Raw genomic sequence first — 22995 nt, 5'->3', positions numbered from 1 at the left:
ACAAGTGTTACACTCATCTTCGAGCTCATCTTCATCATCCGGTTCCCAGGCCAGTGTTATTCCCATGGCCGCTACTCCACTCGGGGTTCCAATTACTAATAACCGTGACTCAGTACGAGGCTCTGTAGCCGGTGACAAGGTAAGACTGTTCAGGTAAAGTAACTCATGTAATCACTAATGAATCTCTTTTTCAGGTGCCTTATACTTATAAAGTTAGGATAATAAATCCCAACAAAAAGAGTGATTTCATATTACGCCAGCTTCACCGACACCACTCTCGATTTTTGACGGTCACTGCCATTCGAGTGAGCATGATAGATGAATTCGATGATCAGGTACCAGATTCTGTGAAGTTCAATGTAGGCTACATTGATGGTAGACACCAGATGTCACTGTTTAACGTAGATGATTTGAGCCTGATGTATTCCAAATACAAACTAGGTGGTGAAATAATTCTATGGTGTGAGGGTAGGTGCATAGAAGATAACCGTGGCAGTCGAAAGAGAGGCCTAGAAGCAGCAGGTCAACAGAAACAAGAAAGAGAAGACCAGGTAGATAATGTATTTGCAGATCTCAAGTCTAAACATAATGAAAAGTACACTGTGCCACAGCTGAGACTATGGTCAAGAATGGTGTGTTCAGGCATACACGATGACATGGACAAACCACCAGATGTTCCTGCTTTTGGAGCCAGTGTTAAAAAGCCACGTAAAGAGTCACTTGCAGATGCTATTACAGGAGCAGCAGCTACTCTTGTGAAAACATTTGGAGCACCTGATGCAAGTTCCAGTGAAGTGCATCGTGAACCTACTCCTACTGTGATGGGTGTATCTCCTGGTAAAACTGTTCAGCTACGGATGAAAAACCTAAAGCAGCTACGATATCTTCAAAGTTTATTTGAAGATGGAATACTCAATGAAAGTGAGTATTCAGAACAAAAGACTTGTATTTTGTCATCGTTAAGGAAGCTATAAGCATTTGATCTGCGTATATAGAAAACATTTCAACTACATAAATAATTTTTGGTGTTATCATGTACATGTACAACTATTACTTATCTATAATTATACAGTCCACTTTCAGAAATCCAGTTTTGACAATCTTGTGGTGTGATAGTTGCAAAAGCTGCTAACAAAGCAGTCTCCACATCCATGCTTGTTTGCTCATCTACTTTCATCAAAGTTTTCACTTTAGAAAATGCAAATTCTATTGGCATAAAGTCAGGAGAATATGGTGGAAGGAAGTGCACAATTGCACCAACTTCTTCAATCATCTTGACTATACTACTTAGATGATGAATGGAACAGTTATCCATTATTACCACACTGTGTGGATTTTTTCCATCATAAGGCAATAAGCAAGGTAAAAGGTGTTTTTCAACAAAGCTATAAAAGACATCACCATTGGTTACACCTCGCACAACCTTCACATCTAATAAACCATTCACAGACATAAAAGCTATGCCAGATAGGTGATCTCCTCTGATTAAAAGCTGATGACTCACAATTGGCTTTCCTCTCATGCTGTAGCCATAGTGCCGTAATGTATTTCTTCGATCAGTTCCAGTCTCATCAAGAAAAATCAGCATTTCAGGGCTGTAAATGGACACCTCTGATATATACTGTTGCCTCAAAAAATCATCCCTTTGTGTAGCAGTGATCCTCAGCTTCTGTCTTGTAAATCCACTCTTTTGCAAGAATCTACATATGTTTGAAATGTGAATGTTCACTGACAATGAATTTAATAGTTCCTCCTGTATTTCTTGTAATTTGATTCCTGGCCTTCCCATTGCAAGATGCAATATAAGTAACTGAGCGGGATCTGTTAGCTTTCTAGAAGCTCTATCTGTTGGATATTGAAGTTTGCTTACAGTTCCAGTGCTGAAAAATCGTTGTAAAATCCTACGAACAGTAGATTGATCAATGTTTAAATTCTGTGCGATTACTGCATCACCATATCCCAGTGCTTCTTTCTGCCAAACGATTCGCCATCGTAAATCTTCACTATATGCATGCGATCGTTTACTTTCACAAGATGCCATTCTCGATTCGCGTACAAAGACCAGTGTTCGCGCCAATAATTCAACTGTAAAGTAATGCGCATGTGCGTACGTTTTAAATTACGGATTTGCAAGAACTTCGCAAATCCCTGTACCGCATGGTAAGCCATTATTTACTCTGCGCATGCTCAGAAGAACGCGTGATACCAAACTGTTATAATTTTTGTTGATGAACGCTACAATGTGCTATATATCACCAGGAGAACTGTTGTTTTCCTTAGCAAATTGCTGCAGTGCCAGTTGCAATCGTGCTCTATCGACTTCATCAAAGCAGGCTTTCAGTTGACTGTCGAAAAACAGTTGGCGATCACGAAAAGTAGAATCAGCTGGTAAAGGAAATGTTTGTAGCAAGAAAGAAAGACAATTTGGACAAGGTCTGTACATCAGTGTGTTAATATTATAAAATAATGGCGTAATGGTAATACCCTCCCGCCCGCATCATAATAATTAGAAAGCCTGGATGAGAAACTAATAATCACCAAATAGGGGCCTTAACAACACATAAAAACAATTGTTCTAATCACTTGATTTCATCTTTCCAAGAGCCTTGATTCTTGATCCTCAACCGTAAAAGCTTAGTAAATTCTCGTGTTGCTCAAAGTTAGCTTTCCAAAGGTGCTTGATCGCCACTTTTTCGGACACCTTGATCGCTTGATTCACTGCAAATATACCCCTTGATCACTTGATTAAATCTTGATCCCGGTCGTAAGCGCATCAATTGGTAGTATGGAGGTGACTACCCCTTGTATCATAGGGTTCGTCATATTAAAAGCGTAGGTTGTGTAGCGCAATTATCGAGGCGAGAGTCGAGGGCGATCCTAGTGCTTACGACAAGGAGGACAGCGCTTAGACTAATTTTCTTATTGAGAAGTAACTAGCGCCTAATCGGTCTGGGTACTGCGCGTATCGCGAAGAGTCCCTCGGAGTCCGTACACAGTGAGGTGCTCAGGATGGCATACAAACATGTTAAGAAGGCAGTGATCGTTGGGGACTATAACGTGTTGAAGGTGCACTTCTTAATGCAAACCTTTGGCCGTTATGATCAACATGATGGAGAAAACATCTCAAACACGTACTTGAAAGCGCGAGATGACCGATTTGATGTCGAGGTTTACGACAAGAAATTTGAACTGGCAATGTGGAACACTAGTAAGATATATAAATCTATGCATAGGTAATCCAGCCCGGGAAAAAAAAAATGCATAGGTAATGGTGATAGATGAGTTGTCTGGTTAAATAGGCTTGTCACATTCAGATCACTGTCCTGGGCATCAGGAAAAAAGGGTCTGGTACACCTACATTAAGAATTCTGTGTAACGTTCCACTGGTCAGGGTGAATGTTGATTGGTGAAGCCCTAAACTTCAACTAAGTGCAACCTGATTGCTGCATATGGTTCTCCTGTATTGCATGAACATTAAACAGAATTCTAATGCAGACCCTTTTTTCCCCCGACACCCACACAAAAGAAAAAAAGCAGTCTAAAGAAAGCAGTTCATATAATGAATAGAACATGAACAGAACAGTGAGCTTACAGTATGCCCAGCAATGTACACTTCTCACCTCCAATGTCTTTTTTAGAGTGACTTTTGGCTGTTCCTGGCTATGTGAGACTAGGGGAGGACGGTGTACCAGGGTAGTCTCATACCCAGATCACTTTTTTTTCCTTGGGTGGGGAAAAAAGGTACCACACTCAAATACAAAAGGGAAAAAAGTGGTCTGGGTATGAGACTAATGCCAGGGTAGTATTCGGTATATATAAGCAGGAGTTCTGGGGGGAAGGGTATATATGTAGCTTCCCCCAGAGGCTATCAAGACACATGGTAGTGTGTCGTGCAGCCAAGAAAGCCGCCATGCCACACCATGAGTATATTTAGAGGAAGAAACTAAATGCGACTTTTACGCTCTGTGCTCCCTTCTCGGATTGGAATCATTTTTATACTGCAAACGCCCTCTACCTTCAGGACCCCACATACAAATTTGAGCAAGATTGCTTAACGCACTTGTAAAATATAAGCCTTCAAAATTCGGCTTAATTTCTTTGTTTTTTTTTTCTTTGTTTTGGGGGCTTGGATTATTCTTTTCGCACACTTTACAAAAAACCATTATAAAATGCAAATGTGTAGCTCAATTGTCTTGAGCTTTGGTACACTTTAAGAATGTATTGCGGCACAATCACTTACCAAGTTTGGTGCAAATCTAATTAATATTCATAGAGCTATGGATGGTTATTTGCATTAAAAAAAGTTGTCACGCCTACAGGGTAAACCACTTATGGGAATAACTTAAAAATCGGTATGCATATAGGTTAACCATCATAACTAAAACCTTTTGTGGTTTAAAAGAAATTGCATTGACAGCTACAGAGTTATAAGGCAAAAACCAAACAACTGTAAATCGTGGGGTCAAATTACCATCGAAATACTCTAATAGAACAGTCACCGCGGGGTAAAAAAGGTATCTGTAGGTCCATAGTGCTTGAATGGCATTTCTGCAGTGGAAGCTTCCTCAGGGTAGAGCATCTCCCATTCCTAGTTTGAGTTGAATCTGCTCAGCTATCATTGGGCTATATGCACCTTCAAAATTCATCTTATTTCAGTTCTTTATATAGTCACGCAGTCTTTGATGATTCCTGTAGTAAAGGGAAAAAAGTCAAAAGGAATTATCAAGGTCAACCATAGGCTGGCCTTGGACAAGGTCAACCATAGGCTGGCCTTAGAACTTGCAATTACAAAAAGAAGTGATATTCACACAAAAACAGCCAAGCTGTGAAAAAAGGTGTAGCCTTAAAAAGCCTAAGTGAAAAAAGTTGTGAAATCAAAGGCTGCAATGATAACAATGCACAGTCATTATTAGCATTAACATTTGTTGGCTGCCACCTTTGATTTCACAACTTTTTTCACTTAGGCTTTTTAAGGCCGCACCTTTTTTCACAGCTTTGCTGTTTTTGTGTGGATAAAAATTAACATTGAAATTTGTGTGCAAGTAGCATTGGTAGCTACCTGCCCTATAATGCAGAACTGTCTCCACATTGTCTGAAATTCATAATAATTAGGCCATGACAAATTAATCTTATGTTTCACGAATGCGGTGGATCAATGTTTTGGCAAACCTAAAAATAAATCATGGTGATCTCTTAATAAACCATGATGATCTCTTAAAAAGACTGCTAATGTGACTGTAGACTCTTTAATTTTGCACAACCAGTAACAGGTGTAGTACCAAAGGGGAAGGAAATGGAGCTCCATCACTTTATTTTGGAAGGACATTAGCTTTTGCAACTGTCAAGATTAAGTTACTCTAATAGAGCAGTCATATAAACTCTAACCAATCAGTCAGTTGCAGCTGAAATGATATACATTTTTATTTATATTTCGACCTGCTGGGTCACTACTAGAGGGCACACACAATCTGTGAAACATATGATCAATTTGGTATGGCCTTAATGTACAATAATAGTAACCAAGCAGTAAATACCAGTTCCATTTTCGGTTCCATTAATGTAGCATGTATGGTGATGTCACTTTTAAAGAACACAAGTGGGGCTGCCTTATGCCATCCTACATAATATACCCCCATGAAACTGCGCCACGTGTCAATAGCCTTTGTACAAGAACTAGTGTTCCTAGGCTGGTTTTGTGCCTCAACCAAAGTTAATTCTATTATAGCCGAACGGTGGCATTGACAATTATATTTTGTAGCATGCATGACTTGTATATTTTGTAGCGTGCATGATTGTGTTGTTATGATAACTTTCTTAGTAAAGTTTGACCACTTTGCAAATCTTACAATGGCGGTATCATATACTGTGGGGTAAGCACATTCTTGGCTAAACTAAGTGTTGTTTATAGAAACAGGAAGTACCACAAGGTTAACTATGCTAAAAAGAATAGACTTGGCTAAGTAATATGCCCACTACTTGAAACATTACAATATTGAAACTTCAGGTTTTCGCAATCTGGAATCTATCATGAAACAGGACACATTTTAAAGTTTTACGTACAGTATCTCACACAACAACACTTGTATTGTAGCATTACCAATAATTTTGGTGAAAAGATCAAAATACTCTAATAGAGCAGTCAGGCAATAAAAACTACTCTAATGTAACAGTCACTTGGTTATAGTGGAAACCCCTTTTCAAAATTTCTGTGTACACCCCTGTAGTGCCCACCTCTTTGTATTGCATCACTCTAGCATTCGTAGTAGGTAACACCAATCAAGTCATAGTGTTATAGTGCTTTTGTGATATTTGTTTGTGATATTTGTTTGCCATAGACACTAGTATTAGACACTAGGGCTGGGACAAATATTGAAATTTACCTTCGAATATTTGCTAATAAAATGTTCGAACATTCGAAGTTTCGGTGTTAGCTTTCAAGTTACAGGTTTTCTTATATTTAAGCACGTCCTTCTTAAGTTTTATCTTTCTAAACCTATTTAATAAGTTTGTAAGCATTTGGAAAGTGGATAGCAGCAGTACTGAATGACGTGATCGATCGATTGCAAATGGGCGTGTCCGCTATACTGCAATCATGCACAGGTAAATACCAAGTAATGGCTAAAAGTACGCTTTCCATGCATTGTCTATCACTTTATAAGGTGTTTTAAGGCTGTAACTATGGTAGCAAGCTGAACTGCGATGGTTTAAAAATGGGCGTGGCACACGAAGATCAATCGCGAAGAGACAAACATTATTATTATTATTATTTAGTGTACTGTGTAGAAATCAAGGTGATTATAACGCACAGGTGTGATTATCTAAGAGGGTACAAAACTGATTGTAACATTGATCACGCAAGAGGAATATGCAGCTGCAATAAAGATAACGACGTTTATTTGTAATTCTTTCGTAGACTATGAGTGCATTGCAAAGCTTCGAAGGATACTTTTATAATTCGAAGTTTACTTAACCTTCGTACCCATGAAGCATTCGAAGCTTTGTCCCAGCCCTATTAGACACTGTGGAATTATGAAAGAGTTTGTCACTAAAGAGTTTGTCACTAAAGTTATGTGAAGATGTTTGAGGTTGCTTGTAGTTACCAGTTGGTGTTTGTTTAAAGAACAAAGGTGGGAAGTAGTTAGAACCTTGTAGTTGGAATTCTAATTGTTGTGGAAAGGATCTTGGTTATGTTAGGAGCATTTTCATCAAGTACTGTTAACTTTGTGTGGCCCTCAGGTGTGCCGTTCTTACTGCTGTTATTGTGACATTGTTTAATTACGTTCTATTGTTACAACTCAGACCAGAGTGACCTGCACAGCTCTTTATGTTGGAGTCTGAATAATAAGAGGTCTTGGTTTGGGCATGCATTGTGGGGCAGGTTCTTATACCACTACCAGAAATTTTCCCAAAACACCTTATGCTCATCAGGGAAAGCTCCACAGTCTAGTGTTGTTAAAGGCCACTCTCATGTTTCAGCTTAGCTGTTTTGTTGTATTCTTAACAAGTATGAGATTTCACTCAGAACTACCTACCTGCCAAATATTAAATACTTCAGCCAAATGCGATAGCTAGGGCTTTTCCCAAAAAAAAAGAAATAATTTTGTGATACAATAGCCGTCTGATTTGCCACTGCACAGAACTTACTGATGGATATCGTATTTATCAATAAATTATATGTAAAAACTTCAGAGTTTCCCTAAACTGGTAACTATGTGTGACAACAAATCTATCTATTATATATAAAGCTGAAAAGCCGTCTGTCTGTCTGCATTCCATTTGAGTTCATGCATTCTTCTTGCCAGTTGCTGCACGTATTGAAGTGGTTTTGGGCGCTCATCATCTAGGAATAAGCTAGCATTTAAATGAAGCTTCTAGCTTCAGTTGTTTGTCGTTTGCAGCGCGTTTAGTCCAAGGGTGTAGAGTAAAAACTTGCTTGAATTCTTTCTGTAAACCGCATGCAAACCACAAGTAAACACCAACTTGTGCATGCCTTTATAAGATGGTTTTTAAGGCTGACTGTTACTGTTGACAATTGGCTTTGTGGCTAGGGTACGTGCTTCATAATACAAGGTCCCAAGGTCGAATCCAGATAGATGCTTTGCATGCCAAGATACTGTGAGCTTAAAAAAGTGTGCACAAAAAGGCTGCCGAGCGAAGGAAAATAGCCTTTACGTATCGATGCAGGATTTTAGCAAAATTAAACCTCCATCATCTGGCATTGCTGTAGCAAATCGATATGTGCTTTTGTTTGTTTTTATAGGCAACGAAGGCATTGGTATAGGGAAGGATCACTGAAAAGTTGAACTACATTCCTGTCAAAATCACAGACAAACAGCTGTAGTGATTTGCACACCCCAGGAGAGTATAACCGACCTGGGCCTAGGTCATGTTTTTTTTTTTTTTTCACTTTTGGAACCTTTTTGATGCACCTTTTTGTTCTATTTGTTCCATGCAATTTTTTTATCCACAAATTCTTATGCTCTCAGTTTTTCAGCACTGGCACATAAATTGCCTTACATTGTCATGGGGACTCTTACAGCACTTTTGTGGTAGGGCAGGCGAATTGCCAACATATTTGTCTATCTGTGTGTTTGTCCAGTGTGTTAGGTAAAAGCTTCTTTCACACTTAATTTGTATGACACTTTACCTCATTACTGCTGTAGAAAATAAACAACTTAATTGCGGATTATGCGGTACCTTAAAGGTCATAATTATAGGACATTAATGATAATGTTTGAACACTTGTGTGGGATTTTGTAAGGCAAAAAGGTATAGCTATGTGTCACTACAACATTAAAAACTTAGCATAGGGAAAGTTCTGAACCTTTGCTTGCTTGCAATGCAGTAACTGTAATTGCAAATTGTGTTGGCTTTAAATTATGCACAAGTTCATTTTGTTGGTAGTAAGGTAAACATCATGTAGAAACTGAAACTGTGCTATGTGTACACCACCTGTAATGTAGGTAGCTTGCATGTAGTTTAACTAACCCTGCATGTTCGTTATTTCACTTAGAAGATGGCATAAGGATCATGCACTATCAACATGCATGCTACACAGACACTATAATATTTATGCTTGGCCTGGTTCCCAATGTTTTATTATGTCACATTAGTTGTCCTGCATGTAAAGCAGGTACCAATGCTTTTGTTTGTTCTTTACAAACATGTTGAAGGCACTGGTAGGGAAGACTCAGGTAGGTATAAACAGTGTACCCGGGGAACAAGGACCCGGGGACCCACAAGGATCTGGAATTTTATACACTTCACAATATTCTATACTTGTACTAGGTACCTCTGCAAGTAGTCTTGCATGGCCAATCCACTTTTCCTCGTCACGGTCTCACATATTGTTTATACCATAGATTTTATACCAATTAGAAATTAATTATAAGCACTTCTGAAAAGTGTCTAAAGCTGACTGCTGCACAATGAGCATATTAGTCTATTATGTCACCTAACTACAGTACTAAAGTTTAGAAATATTGTGTAAATAATTATTCCAGGGAAATAGTACTAAGCCTCGTAGCCGGCAAGTTTCAGCCCAGGAACTCTACAACCAGACCTCATGCAACATGGTGCATTTTCACAATGTTTCCAAAGCTAGGCAACATAATATGCTCATTGTCCAGCAGGCAAGTGGCTTATAAATGCAGTCAGCTTCAGACACTTTTTCAGAGGCGCTTATAATTTTTAATCGGTATAAACATCGTGTGAGACACCGTGATGGGGAAAGAGTGGATTGGCCATGCAAGACTACTTGTAAAGGTACCTAGTACAAGTATAGAATACTGTGAAGTGTATAAAATTCCAAAAAAAGCTGGATCCTCATGGGTCCCAGGTCCTTGGTCCCCGGGTCCACTGTTTATACCTACCCGGAAGTCTCACTGAATAATTGAGCTACATTCCTGTCAAAACCATAGACAAACAACTTTAAGGTGTTTTGAATCATTAATTTCAGTATACTTGCAGGATGGCATAAGTAAACCTCATGTTTTTATAAAGTAACATCACCTTGCATGCTACATAGCTACATGGTGTTTAATACTTGGTCTCTGTTTCAGGCATTAAAATGTTTATAGTCCTGCACGTAGGGCAGGTACCAATGCTAGTTCTTATATAAGTGGTATTATCAGCAGAGAAGCTAATTTTTCAAGCTGTGTTACATTATAAAATACCCACCGTCTATCACTGATGTAGTTATTGTGGTGAATATGAATTTGTTGGTAGGTGGAATAGAGGAACATACTCAATTGCGTCCATTGTCCTATCCAGACACCGACTTTCTGATGATGTTGTTTTGTGTTGAGTCTAAGGAGACTTTACAAAATTGTGTACAGTTGTGGGGACCAGAGGTGTCCCAGTATTGTCCTGGTGTGCCGATAATATTGGTGGGTGTGTCACACTGCTATCGTCCACACTTTGGTATTGACCAGCCACCTTCAAACAGATGTGTTAGTGAAGAGGAAGGGAAAGAAGCTGCCAAGAAGATTGGTAATATGATTTGAAAGTGTATATTAGTGTAGTTTTTGTTGTGTTAGGAGCTTATGCCTATTATGAGTGTGACTTGTACAAACACTATGAGGTGTATGGGGCAACACTATTGGGAGTGACTGCTGTGTTAAATAAGAATGGATACCAGGAGCAGGGAGGAAAATTATACAAGTAAATCATGTTGTGTCTTTCTGTATTCTTTGATAAAACTACAGAACATACAGGTGCAGTGAACCTTAGTGATTGTCACTTTTGTTCAACATAAATTGGGCTCAAATAAACTCGTGGCCCCAACTACATAACTTATCAACTTTTTTATGGAGATGCTAAGCTATAAGCTGTGTTATAGGTTGTCTCACTAAAATATTATTGTAAGTGCTACCCCAATGCCGAGTACACACCAAGAAATTAACGAATAGAGATGCTGGCCTTATTTACTGTAAATGCTGGATCTACTATTAATTTTTTAGGGAATAAACACTTGGGCTTTTGTACAGATAAAGTGCTTCTGCATTTAATTCCATTTCCATGCATGTTACAATAACCTTCTTGCTTTCTGGTTATTCTGAATACAAACACTACTTAATAAATATACAGTGATGCCTTATTGTACTATTACTGAGTAGCTTATGCTTGGATTCAGGGAGGATTTTCTGTAAAGGGGTTCGGATTTGAAGTGCATGGAGTGTCTTTGGGGGGAAGGCCTGGGTTCTTCCCCTGAACCACATTTGAGCGAAAATGATGCATATACAAAATGTGCCCTTGGGCAGTAACATTAAAAGGTGCTGTTTTTGCATCTAACCAGCTAAAACCTACACATCGCTATTTAAGCAACTTATAGAAACTATTAACACTACCTAATCTTCACATCCAGACAACATACTGACAGCCAACTTCAACTTCTTAGCACATGGGATCTTTTCACATTTGAGTCTCTTGGTTGGCAAGTAATACTTTCTTTTGGGGTATTTACATTATTCTCGGTTGGTCCTCCTATTGATGATGGTCAGTAACTTCAGACTTGGCTTGTACTCCAATACACATCACATGCCCTCAACATGTGACAAATAAACAAAACACTCATCATGTAAATATACATCAATAATTCACTGTTTGTGCTAACCTGACACATGTATAACATGACCACTCAAGTTTATCGCAGCTGCTACCTTGCAACAGTGCTTCCCATTTCCACCATGCATTGCGTGCACGTAATATAATATTTGATTCATGGATGATTCAGCAAAAATGCAATGTGACCCTCAAAAGTAGTACAGAGCCACACCAGTGTGCAAGTAGGTGCTGGAGAGCTCCAAGATTGTAAGAATTGGTGTGATTTTTCATTTTTTTTAAATTGTGCCTCTGAAAGGGAGGTTTGTCCGAAACCATCAAGACCTTTCCTGACTATGCCCTTGAGATTAGGTACTGTATGTCATGAACAGATAAATTTCATCATGGGTTGGATTTTACATCAGAATACCTCTTTGCAGCATTGCTGAATCCTTCATCAATAGAGTTATCACTCTGCACTAGAATACTCTATTAGAGCAGTCAAGAATTTGATGGACCAGCTGGCATATGCCACATCAATGATTTTTTTTGTACTACTAGTGGTGTGTATCTTCTTGGTTTATGGCCATCCATTCTTGATGTACGAGTAGAGTTTCTGGAGGACAGGATCAGCTTTTGTTGCCTTCTGCCTTCTGATACTCAGTATAGCCTGTAATCCATGATATAATGCTAGCAGCATATGCATACATGGATATATAGCAGAAGGGATAGGAGTTCATCTCCATGGTTTACCCTGCAAGCGTGACAAAATACTGGTCTTTTTATATGAAAATAATCATCCATAACTCGGTGAAATCCATCAGATTTACACCAAATTATTTGAATGCATCACATATTACACGTAAATATTAACAGTGAAAAGAAAATTTTTAATGAAAAACTATTCCCCTAAGTGAATCCCTGGCCCGGGACCCCCCCGGCTGTATGCTGCAAACAGCTCTGCAAGTTAGTAACTAGGTAGAGAAGGCTAAAAATAGCTGTGTTCTTGGTTATGTGAGCTGTGTAATTCAGCTATAAAAATAAAATTTGAATCTGCCTGTGATGCTATTTTGAGCATTAGTAGATGAGAAACTAATAATTAAGTTTATATGGCCTAAAATAAATACAATGACTTTTCCTTATCCTTTTAGAAATTAGAAGTGTAGTAGTGTAAGTGAGCAATGAATAAAGTTCAGTGTAGCAGTGATGTATTCAAATATAGCAAAGGGTAAACAAGATCACACGTTTGTTAGCATGGTGTTTATTATGTTTTTTATCATACAGGCATTCTACTTTTCTTGGTGGATTATTTAGCAGAGGAAAAAAGGGTCCAGTTAAACCTCCAGTACCAGATAATCCTGATAAACTGTTACCAGTAACACAACCAATGAGACATCAGGGTACACACTCATTCTCATTCACTACACTGTGGAATAATGAACTATTCTCTGATGTCATCATACATCATAACCAGATGGTATATCATGCCCATGCAATTGTCTTGTTCTCACAGTGTAAACTGTTTACCACACATTTCAACAATAACAATGAATCAGTGAATGAGTCAACCTCAAGTGTAGCTAGTAAGCTAACAGATGCAATCAAACAGTCAACATTCTTCACTTCAGCAAGTATGGAGAGGTTAGTAATAAGTGTCATTGAGTAGGTATTAGTATGGTGATTCTGTAGTGAGTCAGGGAAGGTGCACCTTTATGTGAACAATGATATTCCATCAGTGATAACTGAGGCTGTGTTGTCATGTTTGTATAGTAATAAAAGAACAGTTAGTGGTGTTGTTGATGGAGTAAAATTGACTGCTGTTTGCTCTGAGCTCTCCATCAAGGTGAAACAATTAACAGAGCACAAGTGGGATTTAGAATTACCATTGAACACTGATAGCCTTCAGTGTTTCCTCTCATCTGAAGAATTTTGTGATGTGAGATTTGTAGTGGAAGGAGAGAAGTTGTGTGGTCATCGTGCCATTGTGTGCTGTCACTCTGAGGTATTATCAGCAATGTTATCAGGTGGTTTTGCTGAGAGTCATCAGAAGGAGGTACAAGACACACATAACCATCACTCATATACTATTAACACTCCACACAGGTGATGATACAAGACTGCAGCCTGGTGTCTTTCTGTTGTCTGTTAGAATGGCTGTACACTGGCAGGTCTGACTTCAATCCCAGGGTGGGGTTGAGTGCATCAAGAGGAGCAGCAAAGTTATCAGACACTGAAATGTTGGAAGTGATGAGATTTGCTGATCAATATGGTCTAACAGAACTAGTAACTGTCAGTGAGGTGCAGTTATCAGAAAGAATCATCACCAAAATCAAACCCTCTGCCACAGAGACACAACAGCCAAAACTTGACTCACAACTTGAACAAGTTTTGGATAAGCTAATTGGTTAGCAGCAAGCATAATTACACCATGCTCATGTTGTATACAATTCCTTGTGTGTGCATGTGTATGTGCGTGTGTGCGTGTGTGTGAGTGTGAGTGTGAGTGTGAGTGTGAGTGTGAGTGTGAGTGTGTGTGTGTGTGTGTGTGTGTGTGTGTGTGTGTGTGTGTGTGTGTGTGTGTGTGTGTGTGTGTGTGTGTGTGTGTGTGTGTGTGTGTGTGTGTGTGTGTGTGTGTGTGTGTGTGTGTGTGTGTGTGTGTGTGTGTGTGTGTGTGTGTGTGTGTGTGTGTGTGTGTGTGTGTGTGTGTGTGTGTGTGTGTGTGTGTGTGTGTGTGTGTGTGTGTGTGTGTGTGTGTGTGTGTGTGTGTGTGTGTGTGTGTGTGTGTGTGTGTGTGTGTGTGTGTGTGTGTGTGTGTGTGTGTGTGTGTGTGTGTGTGTGTGTGTGTGTGTGTGTGTGTGTGTGTGTGTGTGTGTGTGTGTGTGTGTGTGTGTGTGTGTGTGTGTGTGTGTGTGTGTGTGTGTGTGTGTGTGTGTGTGTGTGTGTGTGTGTGTGTGTGTGTGTGTGTGTGTGTGTGTGTGTGTGTGTGTGTGTGTGTGTGTGTGTGTGTGTGTGTGTGTGTGTGTGTGTGTGTGTGTGTGTGTGTGTGTGTGTGTGTGTGTGTGTGTGTGTGTGTGTGTGTGTGTGTGTGTGTGTGTGTGTGTGTGTGTGTGTGTGTGTGTGTGTGTGTGTGTGTGTGTGTGTGTGTGTGTGTGTGTGTGTGTGTGTGTGTGTGTGTGTGTGTGTGTGTGTGTGTGTGTGTGTGTGTGTGTGTGTGTGTGTGTGTGTGTGTGTGTGTGTGTGTGTGTGTGTGTGTGTGTGTGTGTGTGTGTGTGTGTGTGTGTGTGTGTGTGTGTGTGTGTGTGTGTGTGTGTGTGTGTGTGTGTGTGTGTGTGTGTGTGTGTGTGTGTGTGTGTGTGTGTGTGTGTGTGTGTGTGTGTGTGTGTGTGTGTGTGTGTGTGTGTGTGTGTGTGTGTGTGTGTGTGTGTGTGTGTGTGTGTGTGTGTGTGTGTGTGTGTGTGTGTGTGTGTGTGTGTGTGTGTGTGTGTGTGTGTGTGTGTGTGTGTGTGTGTGTGTGGGTGTGTGCATGGGTGCGTGTGTGTGCGTGTGTGCGTGCGTGCGTGTGTGTGTGTGGTCAGTCTTTTAAAGGCTATGTTAATTGGTGCCTCCGCGTGGTGACCCCTATGCAGTGTTTGTTTTTACAAACAAACACTGGCTAAAGCTGATTACTCTAGGGATCTAGTTTCTTGTGGCTTCTCGTACTGATCAATCAGTTTCCACTTGAATCCTTGGAGCCTTGCACTACAGTGGTGTAGCGAACCCTTAGTGTTTTCCATCACTGCTTTGCTTCAGAAGCTGTATGTCACTGGGAAAGCACCCTGGCAGTTTTTACTGCCTAAGGTCTTTACATGTGGGATGCTGGAATGTTAGAAGCCTTGTCGAGATAGATGGTGGTATAAAGACTGCTACTGTTCGACCTAAGGGTCATCCAGTATCTGTTGACAAGAAGATCAATTTTCTGGTACAAGAATTGAAACATTTCCATATGGGTGTAGTATGCATTAGTGAGACCAAGTGGTTTGGTATTGATGTCTATGAAGTGGGTGGATTTATGGTGCTTCACTCTGTTGTATATAGTATTCCTCAGGCTGGTGATACCATCCAGCGTGGTGAAAGAGTTGCTATTGTGCTGGATCCCTAGATGGCACAAACATGGAGGGATTCATTGGTCTGCCATTAGCTCAAGAATTGTATCTGCTCGTTTTCAACTGTGTCTAAGTGATTCTAGCAAACTTAATGTTACCATCATTAGTGTTTATTCCCCAACCCATCAGGCACCTGTTAAGATAAACGATCAGTTCTTTGATGATCTGCAGGCTGTGATCAGTTCAGCACCCCTTGATGATCTTTTATTGGTGATGGGAGACTTTACTGCAAGAGTTGGATGTGGAGAAGACACAGATCCATTATGGTTGGGAGTAAGAGATATGTTTGGAGTTGGTAAGTTGAATGAAAATGGAGAGCACTTGCTTAGCTTCTGTGCAATGAATGAGCTTTGTATAATGAACACAATGTTTACAAAGAAGAGGATACATGGCAACATCCAGGCAGTGGCGTAACTACCATTGAGGAAACCGAGGCAGCTGCCTCGGTAAAAATGCTCAACAACAGAATGAGCAGGCCTGAGTTTTGGCACCCCGGATTTTCTACTCAAACGTTACTAGTGTACCACACAAAATAGAATCTATGGTTGTAGTACTAAGCAGGGATGGAGCCTATGGTGACATGGTGCCTTGCATGGTGCTGGACCACTTTTCAGCTACTTGAATTTGTAAAAGATCGAGATGCTCTAATAGAGCAGTCATCGTAATATACTCTAATAGAGCATTCAATACAGATTATAACCACTTTTCTCTTGATCATTTACATTGATGTTAATTGTCTTTACACTACTTTTCAAAAGTTCTAATGAGTCAACTGCATGGCATTACATTGAGTTAATTGATCATGTATATCATGCATTAGCAGTTACAATAAAAAAAATAGCCTCCAAATGACATTTCATATTTTCAAAAATTTCCTTGAGGGAGCATTCCCCCAGACTCCTTAGCTTGACATGCTTAGCACATGCAGTTGAACATCACTTGAAAAAGATAATTATCTCTTGACTTAAACATCACATCAGATCAATAAAAAGTAGTGCGCTTGACTATGATGACCTCCATTGCAGTTCATGGATGGCCTGACCGCTCAAACTATCTCCAGAGTAGTTGCGTTGCATGCAATTAAACTAGTCTAATAATTGAAGCATGGTATACTGTAGCTTTAACTATGCTGGAGCATTACTTATGACATGTAAATGCTCAGAGTCTTCTAAAATAGTTTCCTCCATCCAACCAGATAGTCAACCTGCAAATGCTGTACCACCCATACTTGGAAGTATTTGTGAATCAGTTGAGTCAGAAGCAGACCCTCTCAATTTGGTCAATGTATAAACTTTGCCTCGGAAAATTTTTTTTCCTGGCTATGCCACTGCCAGGTACCAAGGTTATTGACTACATATTGATGCGCTATTCACAAAGATGGTTTTGCACTGATGCTAGAGTGTTTCACTCAGCTGGATGCTGGACTGACCATAGATTGGTTTGTACTACACTAAGGCTTGCTCCAATTTTCAAGAAATGAACATCATGTAAGCAGAAGAGGTTTAATGTTGGTCCTTTACATAGTGGAGAATTTGTTCAGAAATTATGTGGCTCAACTGTTGGGAGATGTATGGGATGAAGCAGCTGATGGGCAGGCACAGTGGTCTGTGATTAGAGACTCAATGCTACAGACTTGCAATGAGATGTTAAGGAGAGGTGGTAGGTAGCAACCTGACTGGTTTATTCCTGCAGAGAGTTCCCTCAAACCAATGATTTCTAAGCGCAATGAACTGTTCTCCCATTGGTTGCTGTCTGGAAGTAAGGCTGATAGGCAAAGGCACCTGTCTCAGAAACATTGTGTTGCTAGTGCTATGAGATCTAGTAAGAATAAGTGGCTTCAGGAAAAGGCACAGTCAATCCAAGATGCTTTAGTTCAGGGTAGACCTAGTGTGGTGTGGCAGGATATTTGGGCTATCTGTGAATGCAGGGTTGGTCTTCAGCCAGTACGGTGTTCTGCTATTAAGAAGAGGGATGGGGAACTGTGTGTTGGACTTGAAGAGATTTTGGGTAGATGGAGAGAACACTTTGAAGGAGTTTTAAACGTGACTGGTTCCTTTGAGCAGACAGCACTTGATGAAATACAACAATTGTCAATAAGGAGTGAGCTAGCCGATCCTCCTGATAGGGATGAGATATTGGGGGCTCTTGGATGACTTGCTGTGGGTAAGGCTGGTGGTATCAATGGTCTGTTGCCTGATGTTTTAAAGTGTTTGTGGTGGGCCATTATTGGAGTATATCCTAGCTCAAGCTGTTTCAGACCGTTTGGGAGGAGAGATGTGTGCCCTCAGAGTGGAGAGATGCCTGTGCCGAAGAAAGGAGACTTGTCCTGTTGTGATATCTGGAGAGGCATTAGCCTCTTGGATGTGATGGGAAAACTGTTGCCAGGGTGCTGAATGATAGGTTGCAGTTGGTGGTGGAAGAGACAGTCTCAGATTCTCAGTGTGGGTTTAGGGCTGATGGAGGTTGTGTTGACATGATATTCTGTGTCCGTCAACTAATAAAGAAGGCCATTGAACATAGTACTAATTTGTTTTTGCTGTTTGTTGACTTGCATAACACCTACCCAGAGTAGCTCTTTGGTGTGCATTGCAGAAGTATGGTGTACCTGATGTTATGATTGAGCTTGTACGGTCTCTTTATGATGGAATGTCTGCTACAGTGACAGCTGGAAGTGGAAAGTCACAGCCATTCTCATGGTTTGTGTCAAGGGTGTACCATCGCTCCCACTCTATTTATCCTGTACTTTGGGTTAGTGATTGATAGATGGCTTAGTCGGTGTCAAGCAGTAGGTGTGGAAGTGCAGTTTAAGCTGGGTGGTTGGAGAGAGAACTAGGAAACCAAGCTCTTTTGTACTGTCAGAGTGCTTGTTTGCGGGTGATGCTGCTCTGGTGTGCTCTTGTAGAGAGGATATGGTTTTGGCTACCAGGATGTTTGATGAAGTAGCTAGTGAACTTAATCTTACCCTAAGTGTCCCTAAGACAAAGCTGGTGGTTGCTCGGATTGGTGTAACTGATCATGACCTGGTGTATAGATCTGTAGTGTTGGGAGTGTTGTTATATGGTGCTAAAATCTGGGCCCTCACCCAAGAGTTAGTAGGTTAGACAGGTTCCACCGACAAGGTGTTCATTCAATCTTGGGTGATAGCAGATCTATTCAGTGGAAGGAACACCTTACTACTGCTGAGCTGGGTGGTAGATTTGGCATGATAGAGAATATTGGTGACTTACTAATACAGTGCAGGCTAAGATGGTTGGGACATGTAGCTAGAATGTCAGAAAACAGACACCCGAAGAAGTTGTTGTTTGGGTGGCTCCCTCAGAAGCATCCTACACATGGCACTAAGCTTCGTTGGAGGGACAAGGTTCGTCAGGATTTGAAGAAGTGTGAGATAGATGAAACATCATGGTATAAGGAAGCTCAGGATCATACCAGATGGCGTTTACTGTGTACTTTATGGACTAGATAAACATGTGATGGTGCCACCTTTAAACAAACCTTTTATTTGTACCACCCACCATTGCTCATTTAGGAGAACACATAACATTGCAAGGCATAAGTGTACCACTACTCGTCCTTGTCGAAGATAGGAAAGGGTGCATGACCACATCCCTGGACTACATCATCTCATGGTGGCTGGCGTCACGTGTGTGTGTGTGGTGTGTGTGTGTGTGTGTGTGTGTGTGTGTGTGTGTGTGTGTGTGTGTGTGTGTGTATTTATATGCAAGAACCATAAAAATGTCCAATGAAGATACTTTAATAACAGAAACCACTTGAAGTTAAACATTTTTACAAAAGATGTACAAAATTTTGAAATTAATGCTCATACCGCCATTAAGACCCACATACTGAGCCTGTATCTATTTGTTAGGTTTTACCAAAATAATGTTCTATTTGAAATGTACAATGAAATTTTGGTTTAAAATTTCTAGTATTAATGTTGTGGAAATTTCTAGACATTGTTGTAAATGATAGTTCTAATTAATTACTGTTATAAGAAACTAAATAATTGTCTTGATTCGCATATAGAGGTGGCTATGTGACAATTGCAGAGGCTTATTTCTTGTGTTTTTATGCCTCATATTTGGCTTGTGGTCTTCCTGGCATTTTATTTAATGCTCTAAACTTTCAGATCTTTCAATGCTGCATCTGACTTTAATTTTCACGCACCTTCAGTTTAGTGTGTCATTTCCCAGACACACATGGACAATTGCACTGACAAGACTACACCAAATAGCATTTCTGCAGTCATAAGCCAAACCATTTTATGTCAATTTCACCAAAGTTAAGAACATCCACACAGCTTGACTAATTTTATGCTGTGCTGGCATGTGATCAAAACTACAATCCAAATTTGAACAGCTACTTAACTACCTGCATGTCAGATGAGTCTTATAACCCAAGCAAGTGGATTGGGCTATACGTGTTTGGTTGTAAGTTTATGGCCCTTCACTACTTGCACCTTGAAGTTGTTAAATATCATTTCAATGTTACCATGCAGTGGAGTAACGTGTAGGCAAAGCAGGTTCTTCACAGCTTGTAAATCATTACCAACTAGTAGCTGTTATAAGATATTTGTTATTCCTACATTCCTTGTATATTAAAGCCATTCCACATGCATGCAACTGTGTTTGTTATTGTTCACTAATGTAGCCCCATCATAGCATGTGCCATAGTGCGCCCTCTATACTACGTATTGTTACTATCAATCCAGACAAGAGCAGCCAAGCTGTGAAAAAATGGTGTGGCTTTAAAAATCCTGGGTGAAAAAAGTTGTGAAATCAAAGGTGATGTTAATGCTATAAATTTTAACGATGTACACAGCCATTATTAAAATTTATAGCGTTAGCATCATTGCTTGGCCGCGACGTTTGGTTTCACAACTTTTTCACGCAAGCTTAAGGCCGCATCATTTTTCAGTTTGGCTGCCTTTATATTATCACTTCTTTTTGTACTTTATAAAGCCCCAAAACCAGCCTATGGCTGACTGTGAGGTTTCTTATAACTCATGTTCTCACATTTCTTCTTTTCTATCCAGACACAATCATGATTATTGAAGACAGTCAGACTTAAAAAAGTATTGTATGTATTGCATGCTTTACTTCAATATTATCTAACACATTTTTGAAGACTTCTAATAGAACATACTGTACATAGAATGTTCTAGAACAATGTGGAATTTCCATTGGTAGGTCTATTGTATGGTTTACATCAATATTTGGTAATATTATTGTGTACTGTAATAGAGTGCACACTTTTTGAGTACTTCTAATAGAACATACATTTAATGTTTTAGTATATACTTCTATTGGTAGATCTATGAAATTACAAATGTTTATTTATAAGCAGATTTAACCTATAATTTTCATTTCTAAAGCAGACATTAAGTGAGGTGATCAGCAGTAGTTTAGTGGTTAAGGGTGCGGGTGTTAGGTACGGAGGCCCCCGGTTTGAATTCTGATAAGCTTTTTTTCAACATTTTTGTGCACCATTTTTACCTCGTAGTGACTGCTCTATTAAAGTATCTTGATCTTGTGATTTTACAGTCATGATTGGCATTTTTGTTATAACTCCATAATTACACTACGATGGTTACTCATGTACAGACCGATTTTCAAGTCATTTGTTCAAGCGGTTTACCCTGTGGCCGTGACAAAAAATCGTGTATAATTCCCTTGTTCTTTTTGCAATGTATATGAAATTTGGACTGTAAAACATGCTGCATTACATTCTTACTGCCTTCCAAATTTGAAGAAAATTGACTAAGTATTTGCAAGTTATAGCAATTTTCCAAGTGTTGCGAAAAGAATAATGATAAGAAAAAATGCAAAGAAACAAAGATGAACTTTGAAGATGCATATCTTAGTGATGGCTTGACGGATTCAGCTCAAATTTGAAATAGGAAGTGCCCTACCTCGAGGGAGTTTCCACAGCAAAATGGGTAATTTCTGGTTAGGCACTATTGAGCTATGGATGCGTGAAAAATGGCATTTTCTTGGTTCCTGTAAAATACACACTTGTGACTTGTCTGTCTGGCATGCCTGCACTTCCTGTACTTGGCTGCACGACACACTATCATGTGTCTTGATACACTATAAATGTGACGGGATTTGCGAAAAGGTACCTTTCCACACATTTGACATACCAGCAAACAAAATAATGTAACACTTGACTCCTTATACCAATTAACTTGCTCTTAGTATCAAAATGTAACCAGATACTGTGGCTACATTCATTGAAAATTTCAAGCAATTATATGCAATGATCAAAATGTTATGAAGCTTTGAAGTCCAAAAAATGGGTCAAATTTTGTGTGTGAAAAAGGTACCTTTTCGCAAATCCGGTCACAAATAATTATGCCGTTTTTCCAAAGGGTAAAAGTTTCAGGATTTTTGTGGATTTGCAGCTTTGAAAAATTTGCAGTTCAATCAAAATGATGTGCTTGAGTTATTATAAATGCAAAAAGATTCTGAAGAAGCAAAAATTTCCCTCCTCAAAATTTTGAATGGTGGCAATCTGCCCCTTGAAATAATCCCACCAAGAGTTAATAATAAGAGAGAATTAACTCTTGATCCCACTGTATGGTAGTGGGAACTAGAGTATTGTACTTCATAAGTGTTTTCATTGTCATTTTAGACCTGACTTCCTTCTGCAACAATTGTGGAGGAAAGAAGCTAAAGAAATGGATATTGTTACTGATTGCTAGTAACTATGGTGACATCTGGGATGAGTGGAAGACCAGCAAGAAGGCATCAGAATTACCTGAAGATGACAGAGATTTCATTGAGGATAAAGTATGGAACAAAGAATACTTAAATTTCAGTGAAAAGTTTAAATCTTTGTACTGGTAGAATATTTTATGTTCATCACAATGTACATGACAGCGTTTATTATGTAAGTAAGAATGGAAAGTAGTAGAAAGGTAAATGCAATCAATTCACATTTGTAAACTATTATAAGCAAAGGTGAAGGTTTGCTATATACTTAGTTTACACTAGCTGGCTGTTGTTTAAAGTCACCTTACACTATTAGCTGCTGCTGGGTTACCCTACACCAGGGGTGTATTTAGGGGGGTTCCTGGGGTTCCGGAGACCCCTTCTGAAATTTTAAATTGTCACGTCTAGCAGCAGGAACATCAGACTAACTATATCTTAGTTTAGCAGCACAATTATACAGAATAAATGGGAACGGGGCAATAGGAAACTTACATTGATCCCTCAAGGATGGATTTGGTGAGCTCTAATAGGATGGATTCTAATAGGAAGGATGGATTTGAGATACTCTAATAGAACAGTCAGGTGTAGCCATTAACCAA

At 39.6% G+C, this 22995-nt stretch overlaps 2 protein-coding genes across 2 annotated transcripts; one reads left to right on the top strand and one right to left on the bottom strand.

Moving 5' to 3' along the window:
- Positions 1–1054: 1054 nt before the first annotated feature.
- On the bottom strand, positions 1055–2041 carry LOC136241271 (uncharacterized). Its single transcript, XM_066032464.1, has one exon. It carries the CDS (start codon positions 2039–2041, stop codon positions 1055–1057), a length of 987 nt encoding a protein of 328 aa, XP_065888536.1.
- A 953-nt stretch (positions 2042–2994) lies between these two features.
- On the top strand, positions 2995–22596 carry LOC136240648 (rho-related protein racA-like). The gene is made up of 7 exons (XM_066031671.1): positions 2995–3208; positions 10228–10491; positions 10539–10662; positions 12826–13182; positions 13231–13594; positions 13645–13945; positions 22317–22596. Exons 1-7 carry the CDS (start codon positions 3010–3012, stop codon positions 22529–22531), a joined length of 1824 nt encoding a protein of 607 aa, XP_065887743.1. The 5' UTR covers positions 2995–3009; the 3' UTR covers positions 22532–22596.
- Positions 22597–22995: the final 399 nt, after the last annotated feature.

This window comes from Dysidea avara, chromosome 12 (genome assembly GCF_963678975.1).
Source record: "Dysidea avara chromosome 12, odDysAvar1.4, whole genome shotgun sequence".
NCBI classification, from domain to species: domain Eukaryota; kingdom Metazoa; phylum Porifera; class Demospongiae; order Dictyoceratida; family Dysideidae; genus Dysidea; species Dysidea avara.
This window is presented reverse-complemented; position numbering and strand designations above follow the sequence as displayed.